At 38.3% G+C, this 20,093-nt stretch overlaps 1 protein-coding gene across 2 annotated transcripts in view; it reads left to right on the top strand.

Moving 5' to 3' along the window:
• ECPAS (Ecm29 proteasome adaptor and scaffold) overlaps positions 1-20,093 on the top strand; it is a 58,577-nt gene that overhangs the window by 17,629 nt on the left and 20,855 nt on the right. For both annotated transcript variants that reach the window (XM_062514070.1, XM_062514069.1), the window contains exons 7-25: positions 89-228; positions 1,431-1,512; positions 1,749-1,868; positions 2,038-2,123; positions 2,388-2,466; positions 3,555-3,604; positions 4,165-4,231; positions 4,335-4,457; positions 5,560-5,663; positions 6,748-6,871; positions 9,101-9,181; positions 9,899-10,130; positions 10,671-10,762; positions 12,473-12,607; positions 14,650-14,815; positions 15,277-15,449; positions 15,943-16,044; positions 17,835-17,958; positions 18,878-19,023. In XM_062514070.1, coding sequence (XP_062370054.1) covers positions 89-228; positions 1,431-1,512; positions 1,749-1,868; positions 2,038-2,123; positions 2,388-2,466; positions 3,555-3,604; positions 4,165-4,231; positions 4,335-4,457; positions 5,560-5,663; positions 6,748-6,871; positions 9,101-9,181; positions 9,899-10,130; positions 10,671-10,762; positions 12,473-12,607; positions 14,650-14,815; positions 15,277-15,449; positions 15,943-16,044; positions 17,835-17,958; positions 18,878-19,023 — 2,226 coding nt within the window. The remainder of the gene's footprint in view (positions 1-88; positions 229-1,430; positions 1,513-1,748; positions 1,869-2,037; positions 2,124-2,387; positions 2,467-3,554; positions 3,605-4,164; positions 4,232-4,334; positions 4,458-5,559; positions 5,664-6,747; positions 6,872-9,100; positions 9,182-9,898; positions 10,131-10,670; positions 10,763-12,472; positions 12,608-14,649; positions 14,816-15,276; positions 15,450-15,942; positions 16,045-17,834; positions 17,959-18,877; positions 19,024-20,093) is intronic.

A 20,093-nucleotide genomic window follows, 5' to 3' on the forward strand; every position in this document is an offset into this window, starting at 1 on the left:
GGCCACGATTTCAGACAGCTGAGCTCCTACAGTTACTGTAACATCTGTTTTCTTGTCTGTAAAACTGTCTTTCCATGGTGTTCAACAGTGTAAGCTGGGGATAGTGAAGTTCATTGAAGCTGAGCAAGTGCCCGAACTTGAAGCTGTCATACACCTGGTTGTAGCCTCCAGTGATACAAGACACAGTGTTGCCACTGCAGCAGACCTTGAACTAAAGAGCAAGCAAAGGTAAGTTCTGGTTGGTTGCAAAAGATGGTGATAATATTCCTGAAACAGCTAGCTGCAATGAATGTAGTGCTCCAGAGAGGCTGTGCTCGAGGGGAGGAAGGCTGAAGTCCCCTGTATATCTGTGAAGCTGCCATGTATTCCCACTGGGCTTGGAATGGTGTGGTTTGCAGTCTTGCAGCTGTAAATGTCCCTTAGCTCCAGAGATGACAGCTTTAACTGTGTGGGTTTGATCATTTTTGGTATAATTTTTGATCCATTTTCTTACCAAATTGTAAAGAATAACAGTGGTTTCCACATTGCCCTCTGTGGATTATCAATTGTCAATAAGGCTTTAGTAAATGATTCCCCAGAAAAGTATACTTTCACTTAATTTATTAGGAGAGTAAAGAGCCTAATTGTGAAATGGATCATAGTCTAGAAAGTTTAGCAAACACTGCTGTCATTATTACTGAAACTTCTGCTCAGCTGCAGTTCACCCTACATCATCTAAAGACAATGCTTCTGTCTTTAACTCATCAAGAGGCCACAGTAATGGCTGCTGATACTGTTTGCTGATACACAGACAGTGGGAGTTCTGCTGGCTCGTGTAGGAGGTTGGGGCAAGACAAGCCCATCTTTAAAATGTGTAGGTGGCTTCTGTACGACTATTTAAAAGGGAGTCAGATTTGTAATGTGAAACCTTCTGCAACTGCTACCTTCTGTTGCTTTACCTCAGTGATGACAGGGGAGATAATTCTATTAAATGATGAAGCCTGATTAAGTAAGCTGGGCTCTCCTTTGCTGTTTGTTTCATCTTTCCTTTTGAGTTGGTACTCTTTGCCCAGAGAGAAAAATAACTGTGTGGACAATATGTGATGTTGAATGTCTTTTATGAGAAATATATGCTAGTTCACAGATTATTGTTCAATATTCAATTGGTAGATAAATGTGGTCTGCAGGTCTTATTTCAGTGGGAGAGAAGGGAGCATGTAGGTATCTAACAAATTAATTGATACCATGTTGTCAGAAATTGTTAAAGTGTAATTAGTTCACATTATTATTATATGTGATGTGGACATGGGAGAAGTGGTTGGAAGTCAAACTGAGGAGTTCTGTGTAAACTTTGGGAGTAATACTAATATGATGGAAAATGCTGTATTTTAAGAAGTAGTCAAAGGTCAGAATCATAACATGTGGGTGTTCAATGTGGTTTTTTCCTTCAGTTTAATTGACTGGAACAATCCTGCTATCATCAACAAAATGTATAAAGTGTATCTTGGGGATATACCACTGAAAACCAAGGAGGTAAGATTTGCCTTTAGAATTGTCTATCTTCTTAATTGCTGAAGAAGTAATTTTAGTTGTCTTATTAAAAAAAAAATACGTATTTCTTAAATCTATCACTTCCTTTGATATCTGCTTTCACAGAATATTTATGCTATTTGAATAATTTTTTTCTCTGTGCCAGTGTGTTCTGATTTGCAGCAGAAAGTAATTTACTGGTGTCTAAAGATGCATTACTTCATCTCTGTTTCTGACAGGGATCTGTTCTGAAACCAGAAATGAAACGAGAGTCAGTCAGCACCCGTGTTAAATTAAAGATAGTTCCTCATCTTCTACGATCCCGGCAAGCTGCAGAAATGTTCCCAGCTAACATTCAGGTGATGCTTATTTTCTAAAGCTACACTTCCTAATCAGTTTGATACATTTCCTCCAGTACTTAGAGGTAGGAAGCATTGTTACTGATGACAGTGTTTAAAGAAGCGGGGGAATGAAAATATTTCAGAGTTAAGACAGACACTCTCTAATCTCCTCCTTCCTTTTGGTCAGGTTGTTTATGATGGACTCTTCGGTGCAAACACAAATACAAAACTGAGAAGTCTGTCTTTGCAGTTTGTGCATCATATTTGTATCATGTAAGTAGTTCAGAGCGCCAATGTTTTTTAGCTATTTGCCTGGAAGCCACTCTTTTTGATAAAGATAAAACTGAACTTATGAGTTCTAAAACTCAGAGAAAGTACAATTCTTCTTACTTAATCTCAAAAGCTCAGTGTGTCTGTGCCTACACACAATAACTTGTAATTTCTCATCTTAACACAGTCAAGAGAAGTGATACTAGAGAAGATCCTTCTCAGGGATAATATTTTAAGATAATATTTTGTTGGTTTCTCCAATTGCAGCTGTCCAGAGAGTAAAATAAAGCCCTTAGGTCCAATGCTTTTAAATGGACTTACAAAGCTGATCAATGAATACAAAGAGGTAAGATGAAAAATTCTTTGCTATAATTCTTCATGTGAACCAAAGCAAATATAAATAAATTTATGACAGAAACTAGTGTATCTTTTTTTGTGCTTGCTTGAGAGGTTGCTAGAGGATACCTTGTAAGAATTTTTGTTGGAAGAGAAGCAAGTATTTTAAAATGCTATATAGAAAAACTCTTCTGTTTGTTTAATGCCAGTAGATATGTGCTTGGACACCAATTGCAGCATCTCAGGAAACAATAGTGATAGTAATATAAAGAGAGAAATCAAAGTCATAATAGTTGCTCTTACTCTGGAGTACACAAGGATCTCAACTCTGGATGCTTATCCATTGTGTTACGCATCTTTGTAGGCCTGCTTGTTATACATTCCATTTGGTCTATCCAGGAATGGTATTACTTTGGAAGGGATGTTGCCAAAGAGAATTGCAAATGCCAGTCTGGCCTGGAGAGGTGTTTCCAGTGCCATTTCAGAAGTCAAACCCCCATGATATTCCTACATGTACCTTAGAAAGGGCAGATGTTGCAGATCACCTCTTCTGCAGCTTTGAACTTTTTGCAGCTTCATTTGAACTTTGAATGTGACCTTCTGGCCTGAGTTAGCACTTGAATGCATGGGACACCCTTCCACTGGGAAGGGAATGAAAAATGATGAAGTAAGCCCCTGTTTATAAATGGGCTGTATTGGTCACCCACAGGATGCACTGTACAAACAGCTTCCTTTGTTTACAGCTGCTTTTCAGAGCTAATGGAAGATTTCTGTCCCTGTGCTACTGTTTCATATACACTTGCTGAATCTCCTTATTTGTTTCTTTTGAACTAAAATGTGGTTAGCTGAGACCAAAGAGATTTACATTTTGCCACAATTTGCAATTTCTCTGTTTCTTAGACAAGAGTGTGCTCCCTCTGTTTCTATATAATGTTTTTATTCTTGGCTAGAAATATAAAATATTTTAGAATTCTTTTTCCATGAAAGCCTTCTTGAGCAATTTGAAGACAGGACTTAAAGTAAATATGTATTTATAAAAGATACACCTGTATGTATTTCCTGTTTTGCTAAGTTCTATTTATTGTTTTATTGTTCAAGGATTCAAAACTGCTCTCAATGGCCTATTCAGCAGTTGGCAAGCTCTCCAGGTAACTGAAGCATCATTTAAGCAGCGGGACATTTGAATAACTTTTCCAGAGTAATTAGTTAATTTATCAGCAGCAATCTTTATGCCACCTGCCAATTTTGCAGTTGAGTGCACGGTGCAGAGAAAAGCTTTCTTCTTCTGACAACTCCAGAGATGTAAAAAGAAATGGTTTTAGCTGATAGCTTTTTTAGCAGTGATTAATGGCAACTCATGAATTATGCACAGAATTTAAGAAATGGTTCTACATTCTGGATTGTCAGAAATAAATATTTAAGGAATGCTCAGCAAAGACCAGAGTGCATGAAGCTAGGCAAGTGGTATGTTCAGTCATTGCTAGTGATCTAAGTGGCTGTCCATAAAAGTCACACTTTCCAAACTGTATGAAGGGAGGAAGAATGTACTGCTTTATGGTGGATATAGCTAAGATAGAGCAAACTTTCTGTGCTGACTCTTAATTGTTTGACACTTAAAATTTGGAATGAGGGGAAGACCAATGAAATGTGAAGCATTTTAATTAAAAAAAACCACAAAAGGTTCATGGATTAAAATGTCTTGTTTCAGCCGAATGCCTCAGCTCTTTACCAAGGATATAGCACTGGTACAGCAGTTTTTTGAAGCCTTATGCAAGGTAAGGTGCTGATGGGGCTTTGGGAAATCATTATTATTTTCTTCTGATTCTCCTCAGTTCTTGACACTACACACAGTAAAGTGAGAACACTTTTTTAATGCAGGAAGATGCTGATACTAGGCTTGCCATTCAAGAGGCGTTGTCTATGATGGTTGGAGCATATAGTAACTTGGAAGGAGCCCAGCGTACCCTGATGGAAGCTCTTGTAGCATCATATTTAATAAAGGTATTTTCAGTGAAATTGAAATCGCATACCTTAAAAAAAGAGCAGTTAATTGTCCTTCTATTTCCTGACACTTCCTGTTAGGTACTTCTGGAGCATACCTTCCTTTTCTTACTGAATGTATTGGCCTGCCTGTAAGAAGTCAGGGTGTGTATGCTCAGATAAAAATATTTTTAACATGGCTTGATGACAAGGAAGGTAACACTGCAGTTCTCTATTTGTGTTCTGCTTAGCAGAAAAATGAATCCATTGCTACTGCATTATATGTTTCTCATAGTCTTCTCCTTAGAAAACTTTGAGAAATAAATGCTTCAAGGGGAGTCTTCTGAAATGCTTTGGGACATGGAGAGTTTGGTAGGAAGAATCATTCACTGCTAAATGGGGTTTCAGCAGGCTGTGTGATATCTGACATAAGGCACCTGTGAACCTCTCCAGGAGTTCAGCCTTGAGACACTAGTCTAGACTAAACCAGACTTAACTTACTCATACTTTGAGTACCTTGCTTGTGTACAGAATACACCAGAAGTCTGGATTTTCGGAAGGGAGTGAGTGTTGTGTACTCGGTGTTTGCATAGGTGCGCAGGCTGACCATGGAGGTGTATGTATTTCTAGTGTAAGAGATAATTTTCATGCTGATAACTCCTTTGCTCAAGGGATCTAAGTCTCCAGGCATTACCTTTTTGAGACTATCTCTACCTTACAGACAGAATGACCACCCTAAGCTGATGTTTGTTCCCCCTCTCTGGCTATGCTGCTCCTAAGCATAGCTCTGTTTTCTGTAGAGAGAGGATGTATGTCAGTTTCATCTCAAAATTGCCTGGATGGAGCAGTTCAGTTTTTCAAGAATTAGTATGATTCCCCAGAGTGTGTATGTGTTTAATTAAACATTTAATTCCCCACTTGTGTATATATGAGAAGTTTGCTTTTCTTTGCTCTGTCTACTGCCATATGAAGTGTAAGCACAAGTAATGTCTCAAAATGTCTAAACTTTTTGAATCATATCAATACCAGAGGTAAAACAAATGACTGATGTACAAGTGGTGAAAGTCATTATTACTGCTGTCATTTACAACTCAGTCATATGTTTGTGTCTTTTTCCTTTAAGCCTGAAGTTCAAGTCCGTCAAGTGGCTGTAAAATTTGCTAGCACAGTGTTCCCTCCAGATCATATCCCTTCCAGATACTTACTCCTGTTAGCTGCGGGAGACCCGTAAGTTGTTTTCCTTTATAAATTATTTTCTCATATATATGTATGTATGTTTGTGTGTGTGTGTGTGTGTATATATGTGTGTGTGTATATATATATACATATGCCTATGCACACACACATGTATATACATTCTATATATTTGGATTAAATACGAATACATGTATCTGTGTGTGTTAAATTTGCACATAAATAACTCAAAGAAGATTAAAGATGGTAACTTGGAAATCAAACTTCACATTTTTGATGTTCCTGTGGAGTACTGTTACTGTACTGTGACAGTCTTTAGATTGTTTTTCTTGTTTCAGATGAACTGCAGTCACTAAAGCACTTCATATTAATGATCAGTTGCAGTTGGAAAATTAAAACTGCATTAACTAAAATCACTTTTATAGTGTCTAGAAATTATTTTTTCCTGGCAAATTCTATCAGCCTATTTTTAGCTTGTGTTTGAAAAGAGTTGAGCATGCAGTTTTGAGAGTTGCCACTCTTTGTTGAGTAGTAGGTGACTTGTTAAGTTACAGTAATAATTTCATTTGCAGTTTTCTGTTACTGCAGTGTAAGTGGTGGGGGCTTTTTTCCAGCTTACTTTAATTACTAAATTTTTGATGTGAGTAGCTATTGTGTAACTAAGGAAGCTAAACAGATCAGTTGCAACAACCAACTCCGTCATTGTAGTGTCTGCACTGTTTCAGGAGTAGTTATCTATTGTTAAGTAAATGATAATAAACCTGGTAGGTTGCAGCTGAAGCTTGACTACAGGAAGTGATAGGGAGAAGTAGCAGATAGGAGAACCAGGAAATTATGGTGAACACTGGAAGGACATAAGAGGAACAGAAGTGAGCTCATCCAGACAGTTTTGCAAAGTGCACTCAGTACTATCCCTTTTTATTTCCTGTCTCTAAAATAAACAAATACTAAAAGTTGTAATGGGAGATTTTTTTCCTCCCTTTCTTTCAAACCACCCTCCACAAATCCAATTTAAAAACTGTTCTCTCTCCCCCAGCTTCCCAACATACCTTATTGCTCATTAAAGTCTGTTTGTTCTATGAAGATAATGCTTGTTTCTCATATTTTCTTCTGAAAGGCGGGAGGAGGTACATGGAGAAGCCCAGCGGGTATTGAGAACATTTTCTGGAAAAAATGAAAAGGAGAGTTCTGGGAAGCAGATGCCTTCCTTCCCTGAAATGGTCCATTACATTCAAGACAAGGTACAGTGCTTCTGTCACAGTAAATGACAAAATAGATGCGTGATGCTCAGGCATGGGGTGCATGGTCTTGCCTTCCCTGTGTCTGTTTCCTAGAGCTGCCCCAAGAAATAAAGTTAGTGAAAATCAAAGTAAAGACAACACGTAGTATTTAATTGCCAAGATTACCACTTGTCATCACTTTCTGCTGGCAGCAATTGCAAGAGATCCAAGTGTTAAGTAGTAAGGCAGATCTTGTAAAAAAGATGAATAAAAGATGAGTCTTTTAAAAAGGGAATGTTCTGCTTTCTTGAAATTTGTGCAGATGATATGTGGAGTGAGGAATCCAGTTTTCAAGGCTGATAATCTGGCATGTTTCACATACACAGTTCTTGAAGATGCAAGAATACTACTTTTTATGTAGCCCAGTGAACAATAATGTACATAAACAAAGAAAAATATCCTGGGCTATGAAAGGAGACACTAGGACAAGTGCAGAAGCCTGATATTTTTGACTTAAAGGCTTGATTTTTCATTTTTGTTGCAATTTGTGGAATAATGGCCATATAAATGGCCTTTCATGAGTTTAGTGAAATGATGCACTATAAATTGTGCCACTCGGTTTACTCTCAACTGTTTGCACTGAGAGCTCATCTGGAGAAGTGCTAAAATACTGTCTGTGTTACATACTTCTGTGTATAGTAGCTATACTAGGTTTACAAGCAATGAAGGATATGTGGAAAGTCACTGACAATATTTTTTCCTGTCATAGCCTGCTATTAAAAAAATGTCAGAAGTATGTAATGTTGAGGCACATTTTGCAAGAGATCTGTGATAGCAGATCTTACACTAGAGAGATTTTTTCTGAATTGTGTTTTCTGATGATGTAGTACTCTACTAATATTCTGAAGTATTTGAAGTTCTATGAGAAAACTTGCTTTATGTCCAGAATGCTGACTATTTAAGTAGATATAAAAAAAATTAAGAAGCCAAGATTGAGTTTTAGATAAATTCTTAAATTCTGTCCCCCTGAAGTTAGTTTTAATTTCTTTTAACATTTGTGATATCACTGAATAATTATGGATCAGTGTAGTTTAATCACTACTGAGAAAAGCAAAAGTCCCTCAATCATGGGGGAATTAATTTTTTTTGAGTACTTTTCTGATCTTTGTGTCCTGAAGGTGTAGATAAAAATCCTAGAGGTATAATTATTTGTTTACTTATCTGAAAGTATGATTTTTCACATGCTAGCAATATTTTGGAGATTGCTTGAGAAGTCTGTATGCATTGCTTGGCACAGTTGGCTGAGATGAAAAAGGACTGCATGATTTAGCATTATCCTGTTCTCCTTCTGTAAGAAAAATATATGTGAAAAAGAGTAGGACCCAATGGGTGGGAAATCATTCCTCAAGGGAGTTACTGTCTGTTCACTAGATCAGGTTTTCTTTAATAAATCTCTGTCGTTGAAATTAGTATTGCAAAAGATCATGGTGTGTTAAGGGGAGTGTGGCTCTGTTGTCTTCTGCAACTACCTCGTGTGTTTAATCAAGTACAAGGCTGCCTGACTGAATCAAACCCCTTCCATGGATGTGCATGTTGCCTGTTTAATACATACATATTGCTTTTCTGCAACGTTTGCAGTGGGTGTCACTTAAAACATCCTGTTTAGATGTTTTTTGGCCGGCATATTCCTGCTCATCAATGCTAACATTTACATGGAAAGAAGTTGCTCACTTGATGCTGCAGCCTTCCACACAGCAGGTAGAGAGGTTCCCTCTGAGTCTCTCTCAGTCTGAGAGGCTCCCTGGACTTGGCTGGTGCAGCACAGGTACCCACCACCCAGTACTGGGGAAGCCTGGCTGCTTTGCAGCCTTTCCAAGCAGAGCTGCCATTTTAAAGCTTTCAGGCTGCCTGTTAGGGGGAGGCTCAGAGTAGGCTCAGAGTTTGGAAGTTTGAGATACTTTTTTTTTAAATTCTAGAGTGCTTCTTTGTTTCCTGGAAATAATGTTGTACTCCTTCAGCCTCCGCTGCTATTCCCTCTTATGCATTCTGAGTTTCCACTTTCTGAATTGATGTAAAGTAGTAGATCGACCTATTGCCAAGTGCACTGTGCCCTTTTTATTACACAGCTGTTACACATTTTTGGTTGCTAACTGAAGGATTAAGTCACATCAGCAAAATTTCACTGAGCTTTCCAACATCTCTGCTGTTATGGGTCTGAAGGTTCTACTCTTAAAATATTCTGTTGTTTAGGCTACTCACCGAATGAAAACTCCAGCTAAGTATATGACTGGAACTGCAGCGTTGCCTTTTAATCCTGCCACATTTGGAGAGGTAATTGTCCAGTTTTACTTTCTGAGATACGTGTACCACTGTTTATCTAGAGGACAGGCTAAGAAATTAACAGGTACCAGAAGTCACCCTACATTCCAAAATTCTTTGAAACAGATGTTGTGATTAACTCTCCATCCTTTGTCCTTAAATGACACTTTGAACAAGATTTTCATGGGGCTTTGGGAGGAATGTTCACGAGAGGGTTGCTGCACTGCTTTTCTGCAGCATCTCTAGTGAGTAGCATTAGCTATCAGATGGGCAGTCCTGTGCAGAGGTCCCATTATATGCTCCTTGGGGCTCTTTTCCTAACAGAATCCCAGGCTTCAGAGTTTTGTAGACACAAACTGAGATGGGAAGGGAGATCTATATTGGCAATGTGTCAGGTTGCATTTGTACAAATGCAGAATCGGTATGGGGTACAGGCTGAACTCTGCAAGGAGTTGCTTCAGCTGATGCTAAACCAAAAGTCTGCATATGATTTAGTCTTTAGAGTGATGTAGGGTTGTCAGGCCTATTGCAGGAAGAGGTCCTAAGGTTTGTTACACTTCATATTTGTACATGGTACTGTATTAACTCTTCTGTCTGTATTTGATAAAAACAAAAATTACTCTATTTTGGTTACATTAAATACAGCATATTCTCTCCTCTTTTGTCTCCTGCATAGTTTTTCAAGTGCTTATGCATTCAGGATCCTGTGTTTTTATCTTCTCTACTTAGATAATTCTCTATCTACGGATGTGTCTTGCTCACAGTGCTGGTGTAATGCCAACCTCACAGAGCTTGGCAGATATGCAAGATCATGCTCCAGCCATTGGACGTTACATAAGAAACCTCATGTCTGGCAACCACATATCTTTCTCTTCTTCCTCCTCCTCTTCAAAAGGTGCAGAAACCAACCCTGTACATATATATATTGGCCTTCTTCAGCAGCTCTTAGCTGGTGTTGGAGGTAAGAAGCTATGTGCAGCAGTATCCTGAAGAAACCAATATCTTCTCTTACTAAAAATGAATTGTCTTGTGTTTTGAACTTGGCTTCAGCAATAAGAGTTGAAACGCAGACTATGTACTATTTAGTTTAAACTTGTTTTTTTCTGTACTGTTTTGTAGGTGGGAGAAAGCATGGCTGTAAAATTGCAGCATCAGTTGACATAATAGTGTAAAATTGTGAAGCAATTGTATATGACAGCTTCCTCACCAGTGAATGCTGTGCCTTCCTCACTCTGATAATAGCCTATCTACCACAAGTGTAGTCTAAAACATTTGAATGCATTTTGAATTAATTGCTACTTGAGTGTTTGCTTTTATTAGTTTCCCTAATATGTCTGAGAAATATTACACCCTATTATTCTGTATTGTTTGTTATTCCTAATGAATTACAAATAAATGCCTTGAAATGCCTGATACTTCTTTACCTGTTTTTAGCACTGAATGTTACATTGTTGTAAATACTGGAATTGTTTAATAACCTGGTTCTTTAATTATTGTTTAGGTTTGCCGGTCATGTATTGTCTCCTGGAAGTTGTTTCAGTGTATCCAGAAAAACTAGCCACCAGATTTGTAGACAAGATGGATTGGATTAAGGTACTGTGAAAACCCCATTTTTGGGTGGGTTTTTTTGGGGTGGATAGAATTTGGCATTACCAAAATCGGCACATTTCCCTTAGTGAAACAGAGTATTATTTCCAAATATGCACTTGATTTAAAATCTCATATTTCTTCTCATAGTCAACACCTCATGAAATGTTTTATGTGCCAGGATGGGGAAAGTTATTTTTTGGTTCTTTTATATTACTGTTTTTGTTCATTCACTTACCTGTTCTAGTCTGTCATCTATCCTGTTGATATAGTAATCCATTTTTTCCTCTGTAGAAGAAAACAGAAGACAAAATTCTGCACATTTTTGGCAGTGTGAGTGTTTCAGTGGGAAGATGTGAATGACTTCTTAGAAGATGAGATTATTACATCCCTAGTTGTTTTAGAGAACTTTCTGTGGAGGTGTTTCTTTTTTTTTCCCTGTTTATTAGCCCCAGACAAAAAAAAGCCCTGTTACACTGGAGTCTGACTGGGAGTAAGCCAAAGAGAATTCTGCTTTCCCTAGATTCTTTTCTCAGGCAACACTATTTTTTCATTATTTGCCTCAAACACCTAGGATTTTTGAAGGTTTTGCAGCTTGCCACTGCTTTCATTGGAGCAATCTGGCAGAAACAAATACTTAGTCAAGGTTAAAAAACATTGAAATGTGTTCTAGCAGTTTCTCCTGATGATATCTGAGCTGCATTGCTCTGTATGCAGGTTATCACTTTCCATTTATTTGCAGGTATGAACTGCACAGGAGAATACTTAAAAACTTGCCCCTTTTCAGTATTCCTCATCATTTATAGAAAACTCTTCCTTGTCCTTGGCCCAGTGTCCATTCAAAATTAAGTTTCTAGGAGTAGTTGTTGGTAGTACCAAGTTTCAGAAATAGTGTTGTAAATCATATTTAATGTGTTTTTGCCTTGCCGAGTGAAATGAACAGGTTGAGGGCTTTGTTAGAAGTCAGATATGTGATCTGATGCTAGATTGAAGTTAACATTACATTTCATGACCCTGACAGATTATTTCTTGTTTGTTTGCGTGGCTCACTTTGGTTTCTTTGTGGTGGCCCAAGGCACTCAAAGATTTGGGTATGAATTTTTCATGGGAGTGTGTTGTGCATTATACATCAAGTTGCTGGTAGAGGTAAGATTGTTATAACAAATTACCTGAAGTTTACAAAATTTAAATTTTAATATCTTACTTTGACAACACCAGATTGCAGGTACAAATTGGGTAATTTTGCTTTGAGAATTGTGGTTTCCTGGACACTTCTGTCATGGTTAGATTTGAATTGTTAACTCTCTTGAGGGTTTTTTTAAAGAAGGGTATGGAAGCCTCCAGCAGCTTAGGGAAAGTAGTAGTTTGGGGTGTGGGTTTTTTAAGCACAGTATGAATGCAAAACCTGGAGCTCTTAGCTGAAGACAAAATTGGGCCAAGAATTCAATCTGCATGTTTTGACACAGAAGGTGGGTGGCCCTCTTGTGGTCTTCTTTCTTCAAAACACTCAGTGTGTTATGAATGTTTTGTTGAATTGAGGACTTAGTTTCTTAAGTGATAGTGCTGTTGGTTTAAAGAATGCTTTCTGAACTAATAACTATTTATGTGTCTCCATGACAATTGTCTTTGTATATTGAAGCTCTTTATGAACAAACTGGGTAAGAAGCTGCTTCCGTATTTCATGGTTTGTTTTTTATTTTTTTTTAACTTCCACAGAACCTGATGAACACTAACAAAGAGGAAATGCGTGAGCTTGCAGCCCTGTTTTATTCTGTAGTGCTGTCTACCATGTCTGGAGATGAGCTTAGGGCGTCCTTGGAGCAGCTGATCAAGATGACAAAAGACAGCCATGTAATTACCTTCCTTTGTCTGCTTCTTGTTTTTTTTCTCATGTCATGTAACTGATAGGATAGTTGAATCTGACCCTGTGTCCAGGATGTATTAACCTTAATCTGGGTGTAAAATTAACTAGCTGACTTCCAGTTGGATTGTGACAAGGGATTTTTGTTTCAGGTGAGTGCAGCAGATCTTTAAATAAATTAATCCCTGAGGCTGTTAAGGTCAGTAGGAGGATTTCATGGAAGCATGAAATCCCAAGCAAAGCACTGTCAGGTATTCAACCACTTTTAGCCAGCTAAATAGTCACGTCTGATTGAGTGGTTATGAATCGCACTACCTACCTCAAACTGTTTACCAGTTCCTTATTCCTGAGCACCCACAGAATAAAGACAGTTTTTAGCTTGTTAAAATGTTTAACTCATTCCCTCCTGAGCCAGGGTCGCCTCTTGCGTCCTCACTGCCTCAGGATCTTGTGCTGTGTTAGGGCTGTGCCTTCTTTCCTCTTGCCCCACAGGGACTGCTGAGCAGCCCTCCACAGCTGTGTCTTTACATGCTGAGTTTGCCTGCCTTCCCTTCTCCAGCAGCTTCTTTCGCCTCCCCTTATCCTTATTTCTCCATTTTGCCACTGCAAGCATGGAAAAGGAGTCCTGAAAACAAATTGGTCTGATTTCTGTGCTGGTGTGTCCTGAATCCTGTGTGGGAGGGAAAGGAGTAGTATTTCTAGGTTCTGTTTCCCCAAAATGTTTTTGTATCAGTCTCTCTAAAGGACTTAAAGGGTCACCATTTTACATTGCAGGTAGCAAACTGACAACAAGTGTTGATTGCTTTATGTTGTAGTTAACAAACATGATTTATTTTGAATTTGTGAAAGCTCTGCATGTGAGCCAAAGCCATGTCAGTGCTCAGTTTTGTGTAGGGCACAGCTCCTGCAGTCATGAAACCAGTATAGATGGGTCCCAATGCCACACTGCTGCTTTCAGCCCCACTTACCCCCACTCATAGTAAAAGGAAAAAAAAAGCAGAGTGTTCCCATGCCGTTGTGAATCTGAGTCAGCTAGAGCTTTGACTTGCTGCTACTGTACAAAAGCACTTGAATTTGTACAGCTAGGGGTGTTGGTGATCCTAGTGTCTCAATAAGGACTGCAGTGTGAATGGATAACTAAAATGGAGATGGAGGAAGGATCCATCTTCTGGTGACTTTGCTGCAGTGAGACTGCATCAAGGAACAGTCCCTGGTGGCCAGGCTAGGTTGAGGCTCCCATTCTGGCAGCACAATTGCACTGGCGCAATATATGTGATGTTAAAAAACAAGAGGGATGAGCTAATCCGAGATTAAGCTCCTGCACCCTTCCCTTTGTTGGTTTGGTATTTGTTTTGTTGTTGTTTTTTTTTGTTTGTTTGTTTATTTGTTTGTTTGTTTTATTGTTTTTTTCAGTTTGGTGGCGTTTGAGTCTCACAGCCTTGTTTCTCCAAAAATCCTTTTGCTAGAGTTCACTTGTAGGAATAAACATGGTCATTAAATAGTTCCAGCACCAAATCAGCATTGGAGAAATTGGTATTCTTAACATTTAATTGTATTAATTAGGTTTCACAATTTGTGGCCTGCCAAACTGTAGAGGCATTGCCTTCAGCATAGGCCAGGTGTTTTCTCATTCTTAGCCATACAAATGTAGAGCAATTACCCTTTACTGCTTTTTACCAAAGAGTACATTCTGTCCCTTTAGTCTGAATATGTCTGGTTTTTAAGTAGAGACAATGTAGTTTGTGTATTTTTTTAAAAGCGTAGCTTTAGGAATGTGAGTGTTGGTGATAAATTCCTAGTCTGTCCTCCTACATCCCTTTTAAGTTTTGTTAATTAATCGTAAAAAACTCCATTCATGAAAGAGCACTAACAATATCAAACTCTCTGTTGTTTTACTGTGTGTTAGAGTTCTGCATTCTTCAGGGTGCCTTCTGATCTGGCTTGTCCATATGTGTTTTTAAATCAATGCATTGTGCAAAGTGTTATGTACTTTGAAAATGAGATTTTCTTGCACTGTTGGTGTTGTCTGTAGAGCCCGGAGGTCCAACATGGATCCTTGCTGGCTTTGGGATTTACAGTAGGAAGGTACTTGGCCAAAGGGAAAATCAGAACAATGGAGCTACATGACACAGAACAACCAAACACTTCAGTCATGCCAGAACAAGAACAACTTATCAAGTTGACAACAGAGACAATAGGTAACTTCCTGCCTAAGACCTTGTTGCACGTAACTGTTGTTTTGTTGTTTTTTTTTTTTTTTTAAATGCACCCCAGGCTGAGGATTTTTCTGAGGTGCTCAGCCTATAGATAGTGTAATCTAAATTGAGTCAAATCTAAATTGAGTTAAATTTTTGTGATAGAATTTACAGCCTGTGAGAATGTAATTTGATTAGATGTATGGACCTTTCAGCAAAACCTAGGTGGACTTTGTAACTTGCAGACCAACACAGCACAATCAGGAGTGGTGTCATTGCCTAGATGCCTCTCAATGTCTCCTTTCACTTCAATTTTTTTCTAACATAATGCTTCCTACTAGCTGTAGAGGAGATTAGTGCTTTGCTTCTTGTATGAGTAAAATAGAAGTGCATGGCCACTGCTAAATAATAATAATGATGCAAAACACAAAATCTGAATCATCCTGGTTTGCTTTTCCCGGTAGGTTCTTTTCTGGACAGTACCTCTCCCTTCCTTGTGGTGGGTGCTTGTATGGCTCTTGGGGAGATTGGCAGGAATGGCCCCTTGCCAATCCCCAACGAAGGAACAGGATTTACAAAGCTGCAACTTGTTGAAAATTTACTGGCCCGAATCCCTTCCAGCAAGGAAACAAATAAGGCAAGATTTTTGTAGTGTTCTTATGATTCCTGTTCATTTCTTGAATGCTCACTAGGTATATGTATTACCTGCCAAACTCAAGCTCATTTTTTAAAGAAATTAGTTGGCTTTTTGTGAGTTGGTTTTTTGTTGGCTTCAGTGAGTTGGGTAGGTCTGGGTCTTTCTAATATTGTCTAGCACTGATTGCTTGTGCTTTTTATAGTTATAACTAGGGACTTAAGAGATGAAAATATGAATGGTCTTAATTTTAATTCAAGAAATACAGAAGTATTTTCTTTTACCTGCAAATAATCCTTAAAGGTAACAGGACATTTGTTCTGATCTACTTTGGAAAAGAGGTGCATTGATTGATCTGATAAGCTGCTTGCATGTACATCTGATTCCTTGAGTAAAACTTCAGCAAGGGTGAGAAATAGTGGGTTTACATTGCATCTTCTAGAATTACAGGAAGGTTATATGATAGTGTTATTTTTTTTGTTTGTTTGTATTTAAGATGAAGGAACGAGCAATACAGACATTAGGTTACTTCCCAGTGGGAGATGAAGATTTTCCCCACCAGAAGCTACTGCTGCAGGGTTTAATGGATTCTGTGGAGGTGAGACACTATCAATGTTTTATCCTTTATACTACAGTGAGTATTTCTCTTTGGATGCTTTTTATGTACTTTTGAGTCAGATTTACAAAGGGAGTTGACATTTTGTAATAGTGTCTCTGGCTTTTTAAAACTGCCTTGACATAGAGAGCAGAGGTAGACTTGGGGTGGTAAAAGGTTCTATGCCACAGTTTAAAAACTTGCTAGTTCAGGTCTCCACCTCAGTCTAAGACAAATACTCATTCCCCTTCAGGAGGCTTATGGCTTGTTTTTCTTTTTTTGGTACACTGTATGTAAAAAATCGTCAGATCTTATAAAAATTAAGTCTTAGGCCTGTATTTTGGCCTTCGAAAATACCCTGAAAGTAGGTAACAGAAATACTTCCGAATTAAATCAATTAATACAACTCACTTGAATTTGAAGTTTATAGGAATATATGTATCTCTTGTCCATCTAAATGCGTCTTTGAAGTGCACTGCATTCTTTCACAATACTTCAGAGAGCTTCTATACAGACTGTAATATGCCAGCTAACAAAACTAAATAAAAGGAGCTTTTTTAGTGTCCTTCAATTTACCTTTCCAGTTTGTTTTACCTTTCTTCTTTGCTGATACTGACACAGGATTCTGCATTGTAGAAGTGGCTGTTGAGTATCAGACACACATACTTTGCTGAGTGCTCCAATTCTGATGTGATCAAACAAGCAAGAGCCATAGAATTATGGAATGATTTGGGTTGGAAGGGACCTTAAAGGTGATCTAGTTCCACCCCCTCTGCTGTGAGCAGGGACACTCAACTAGACCAAGTTGCTCAAAGCCCAATCCAGCCTGACCTTGAACACTGCTGGTGTTGGGGCATCTGTGGATGAGCTCTTTAGTGCCTCACCATGTTCACAGTAAAGAATTTCTTCCTAGTAGTTCATCTAAGCCTACTCTCAGTTTGAAGCCATTAACCACTTGTCCTATCACTATACTTAAAATACTAAAAATATTGAGAATACTGTGTACCCAAACATCAAAAGATGTTTCTGAGTGCTGTGTTTTTCTTCTGTAACTGCATGGGGACATTGCAACTTTCTTTATGAAAGGTGTATGTGAAAAAATACAATTTACCTTTGATTGCAGGAAGCTAAGGGCTTAATTCTCCAAGATCCTGAGCATTCTGTGCTTCTAGAGCATAAGGAAAGCTATGTAGAAGGTACTCAGCGGTTATGGAAACCAGTTCTTCCAACATAAAATTCATCATAAGTACTGAGAACAGGCATATACTGTTCCTGAAAGCTCAGACAATAGTGTAAGGAGGACAGTGAAGCAAAACAAGTACCATCTGAATTACTTTAATGTGAAAAACAGATTTCTGTATCTTTTAAGAGATCAGCTTCTGTATGGAATTATAGGAGACTGAATAATCCCTATTATAGTAAAGCCATAATAATTTTCGCCAATCACTATCAGCATAATTTTCACTTTATTTTCATTCTACTGAATTATTTTTTTTCACCAAGTTGAGCTTCTGCAGAGACAAGTAAATCCTTTGTCAAAGGTATGCTTTAAAAAATGTGGAAATTATAGCTTTTATCATTCAATTCAGACAGTTTGGCATTGCCTCATTTTCCATCAACTTCAGTGGGTCTGAAATGCCATGTAGTCTCAGAAGCTTAGAAGAGTGATTTGACTGTAAATTGGTGCTGAACATTGGGAATGGGGAAGAGACTGTGGTTTTGTAGATTAAATGCTGGAAGTTTAGGTGTGTGCTTAGTTAGTACTGTCAGTGATGCTCCGATGTATTTTTCAGGCCAAACAGATAGAGCTGCAGTTCACTGTTGGTGAAGCTATTACCAGTGCTGCTGTTGGAACCAGCTCAGTGGCTGCACGGGATGCATGGACGGTCACAGAGGAGGAATATATCCCTCCTTCAGGTAGGCCTTCCCAGTGTAGGAGCTGGGTTGGGAAGTGTCTGGACTAAGACTTGGCTCCAAGCTTCATTTCTGTGGTGTTTGGTTTATAACTGACCATGCAAAAGAGGTTTTGTGTTTGTGATTATCTACAGGTTGTTTTACCTCTTCCTGTCCATCTGCTCAGACAGCAGAAGACTTTATTAATGGACTGTTTAAATATCCTATGTGATTCATTGCCACTTGGCTCTGTATTTGTGTGGGATTTTTCATTTTTGTTTGCCATGTTGAGTTTAATTTTGGGTTTTTAATACACAAATATTTTAAAATATCATTTTGAAGCCTAAACAGGAAAATAGGGTTATAAAATCAAATTGCAAGTGTTTTCCAATAATTCAAGTGATACAATTAAGTGGAATTTACATGCAGTAAATGCAGAAATTCTATTTAAGAACTAAGATTTTGTACCCATTGAAATACAAGTGTGACAAAAGGCTAGCTTCAAATCAGGCAACTGTAAAAGTAAAGATCAGTCTCAGACCTGCAAACACATGTTTTAATTTTGTGAGTATGGTGTTAAGTATTTAGTGTACACAAAGCTGAGGAGGTAGTAGAAATTAAACCTTGTCATTGCTCCAGAGATTGTGAGTCCTAACCAAAAAAAAAAAGTTTTGTCCTGAGTCTTAGGCAGTGTGAATGGTACCTCTTCTTCGTCACAGGCTCTGAAACATGTTCGTGAAGGGTTAGGAGGATTCTGTATTTCTATTATTCCTTCTACTATTATTACTTTCCCTGTAATTCCACTGACTTCTTAAATAAGTAGAGATTAAGGTGTCACCTGAGTACTCTTGAGTTCATTAGGTTTTTCATTGTTTTCATTAAAATGGGTGTGGACACTTATCAAAGTTCCTCCCCTCCACCTTTTTTTTTTTTTAACCTATAGATTTGAAAGTGAATGATGTGGTGCCCTGGGTCCTAGACCTTATTTTGAACAAGCACATCATCAGTCCCAACCCACATGTTAGGCAGGCAGCTTGCATCTGGCTTCTGTCATTGGTGAAGAAGCTGAGCACCCACAAAGCAATTAAGGTAAGAAATATGCCTTTTCCAGCACTGGCTCCTTGTCCCTATTCTGGCTTCCCACCTTGTTTCTGTCACTCCCTTCCCTTTCACTTTTGTTGCCTCTTTTCTCCCAGTGCTGGTACAGTGCTTACTGAGGTCTTCTTGAGACATGGCCTATCTTTTTGTTTCTAGAGGAACAGACTATCTGGCAGATGAACAAGGGTGTTTGTCACCTTTATACACATCTGACTTGCATCCAAGTCAGAGTAAGCTCAATGTAAATAGCTGTTGTAAGATGAGAAAGCACTACATCTTCCCTTAGAAGAAGAGTTTGGTATCAGTATACTTGTATCTGTATAGTTTGGTATCTGTATAGTGTTTGGGATTTATACTGGGAAAATATTGACAGTTCTAGGAGAGGAGGAAGGAGAACAGAACTTAATTTGTTTCATGATGTTTATCTTTGATACCTGGGAGCAGTTACAACAGCTTTATTTACTGTGTATTTTTGGTACACTTTTTGAATCTTGTATTTAAAGTGCTGGTTCATAATGAAAGAATGTGAAAAGTCCTATATAAGTACTAAATAAAACATTCCCAATCAAAATGTCCTCTTATCTGCATAGAGGTACTATGGACTGTGATGGGACCATTTTGTACTCTTCAGGTGTTGATAAAGAGCTTTGGGAGAAGCTGCTTTGCAAATACAAGCTTTTATATATAAAACATTGCCACAAATTGCACTCACCTAAATGGTGCACCATGTAGGGAGCTGGCAAAATTCACCAGTTTGGGGATGAAGAAAGTCCCATCTGGTTGCAAGCCAGATTTATGATGCATTGCTGCCTTGTACTAAACAAGGAAAATAAAACATGGTTTATTAATAACATGGTATATGTACATGGTGCGATGGACAAGTAACTGTTATCTTACATGAATGCCTGTCACTGCTGCTACTTGGGTGTCTGGAAAGAAGACCAGTTTTTGTCATAAGTGTAGCTCAGATGGGCATGTCAATTGATACAGTAGCCTCTGCTTGTCTGTTAGAAACTTGCCTGGAGACCAAATGAAGAATCCAAAAGAATGTCTTTTTTTTC

Source organism: Cinclus cinclus, chromosome Z (assembly GCF_963662255.1).
Source record: "Cinclus cinclus chromosome Z, bCinCin1.1, whole genome shotgun sequence".
Classification (NCBI taxonomy): Eukaryota; Metazoa; Chordata; class Aves; order Passeriformes; family Cinclidae; genus Cinclus; species Cinclus cinclus.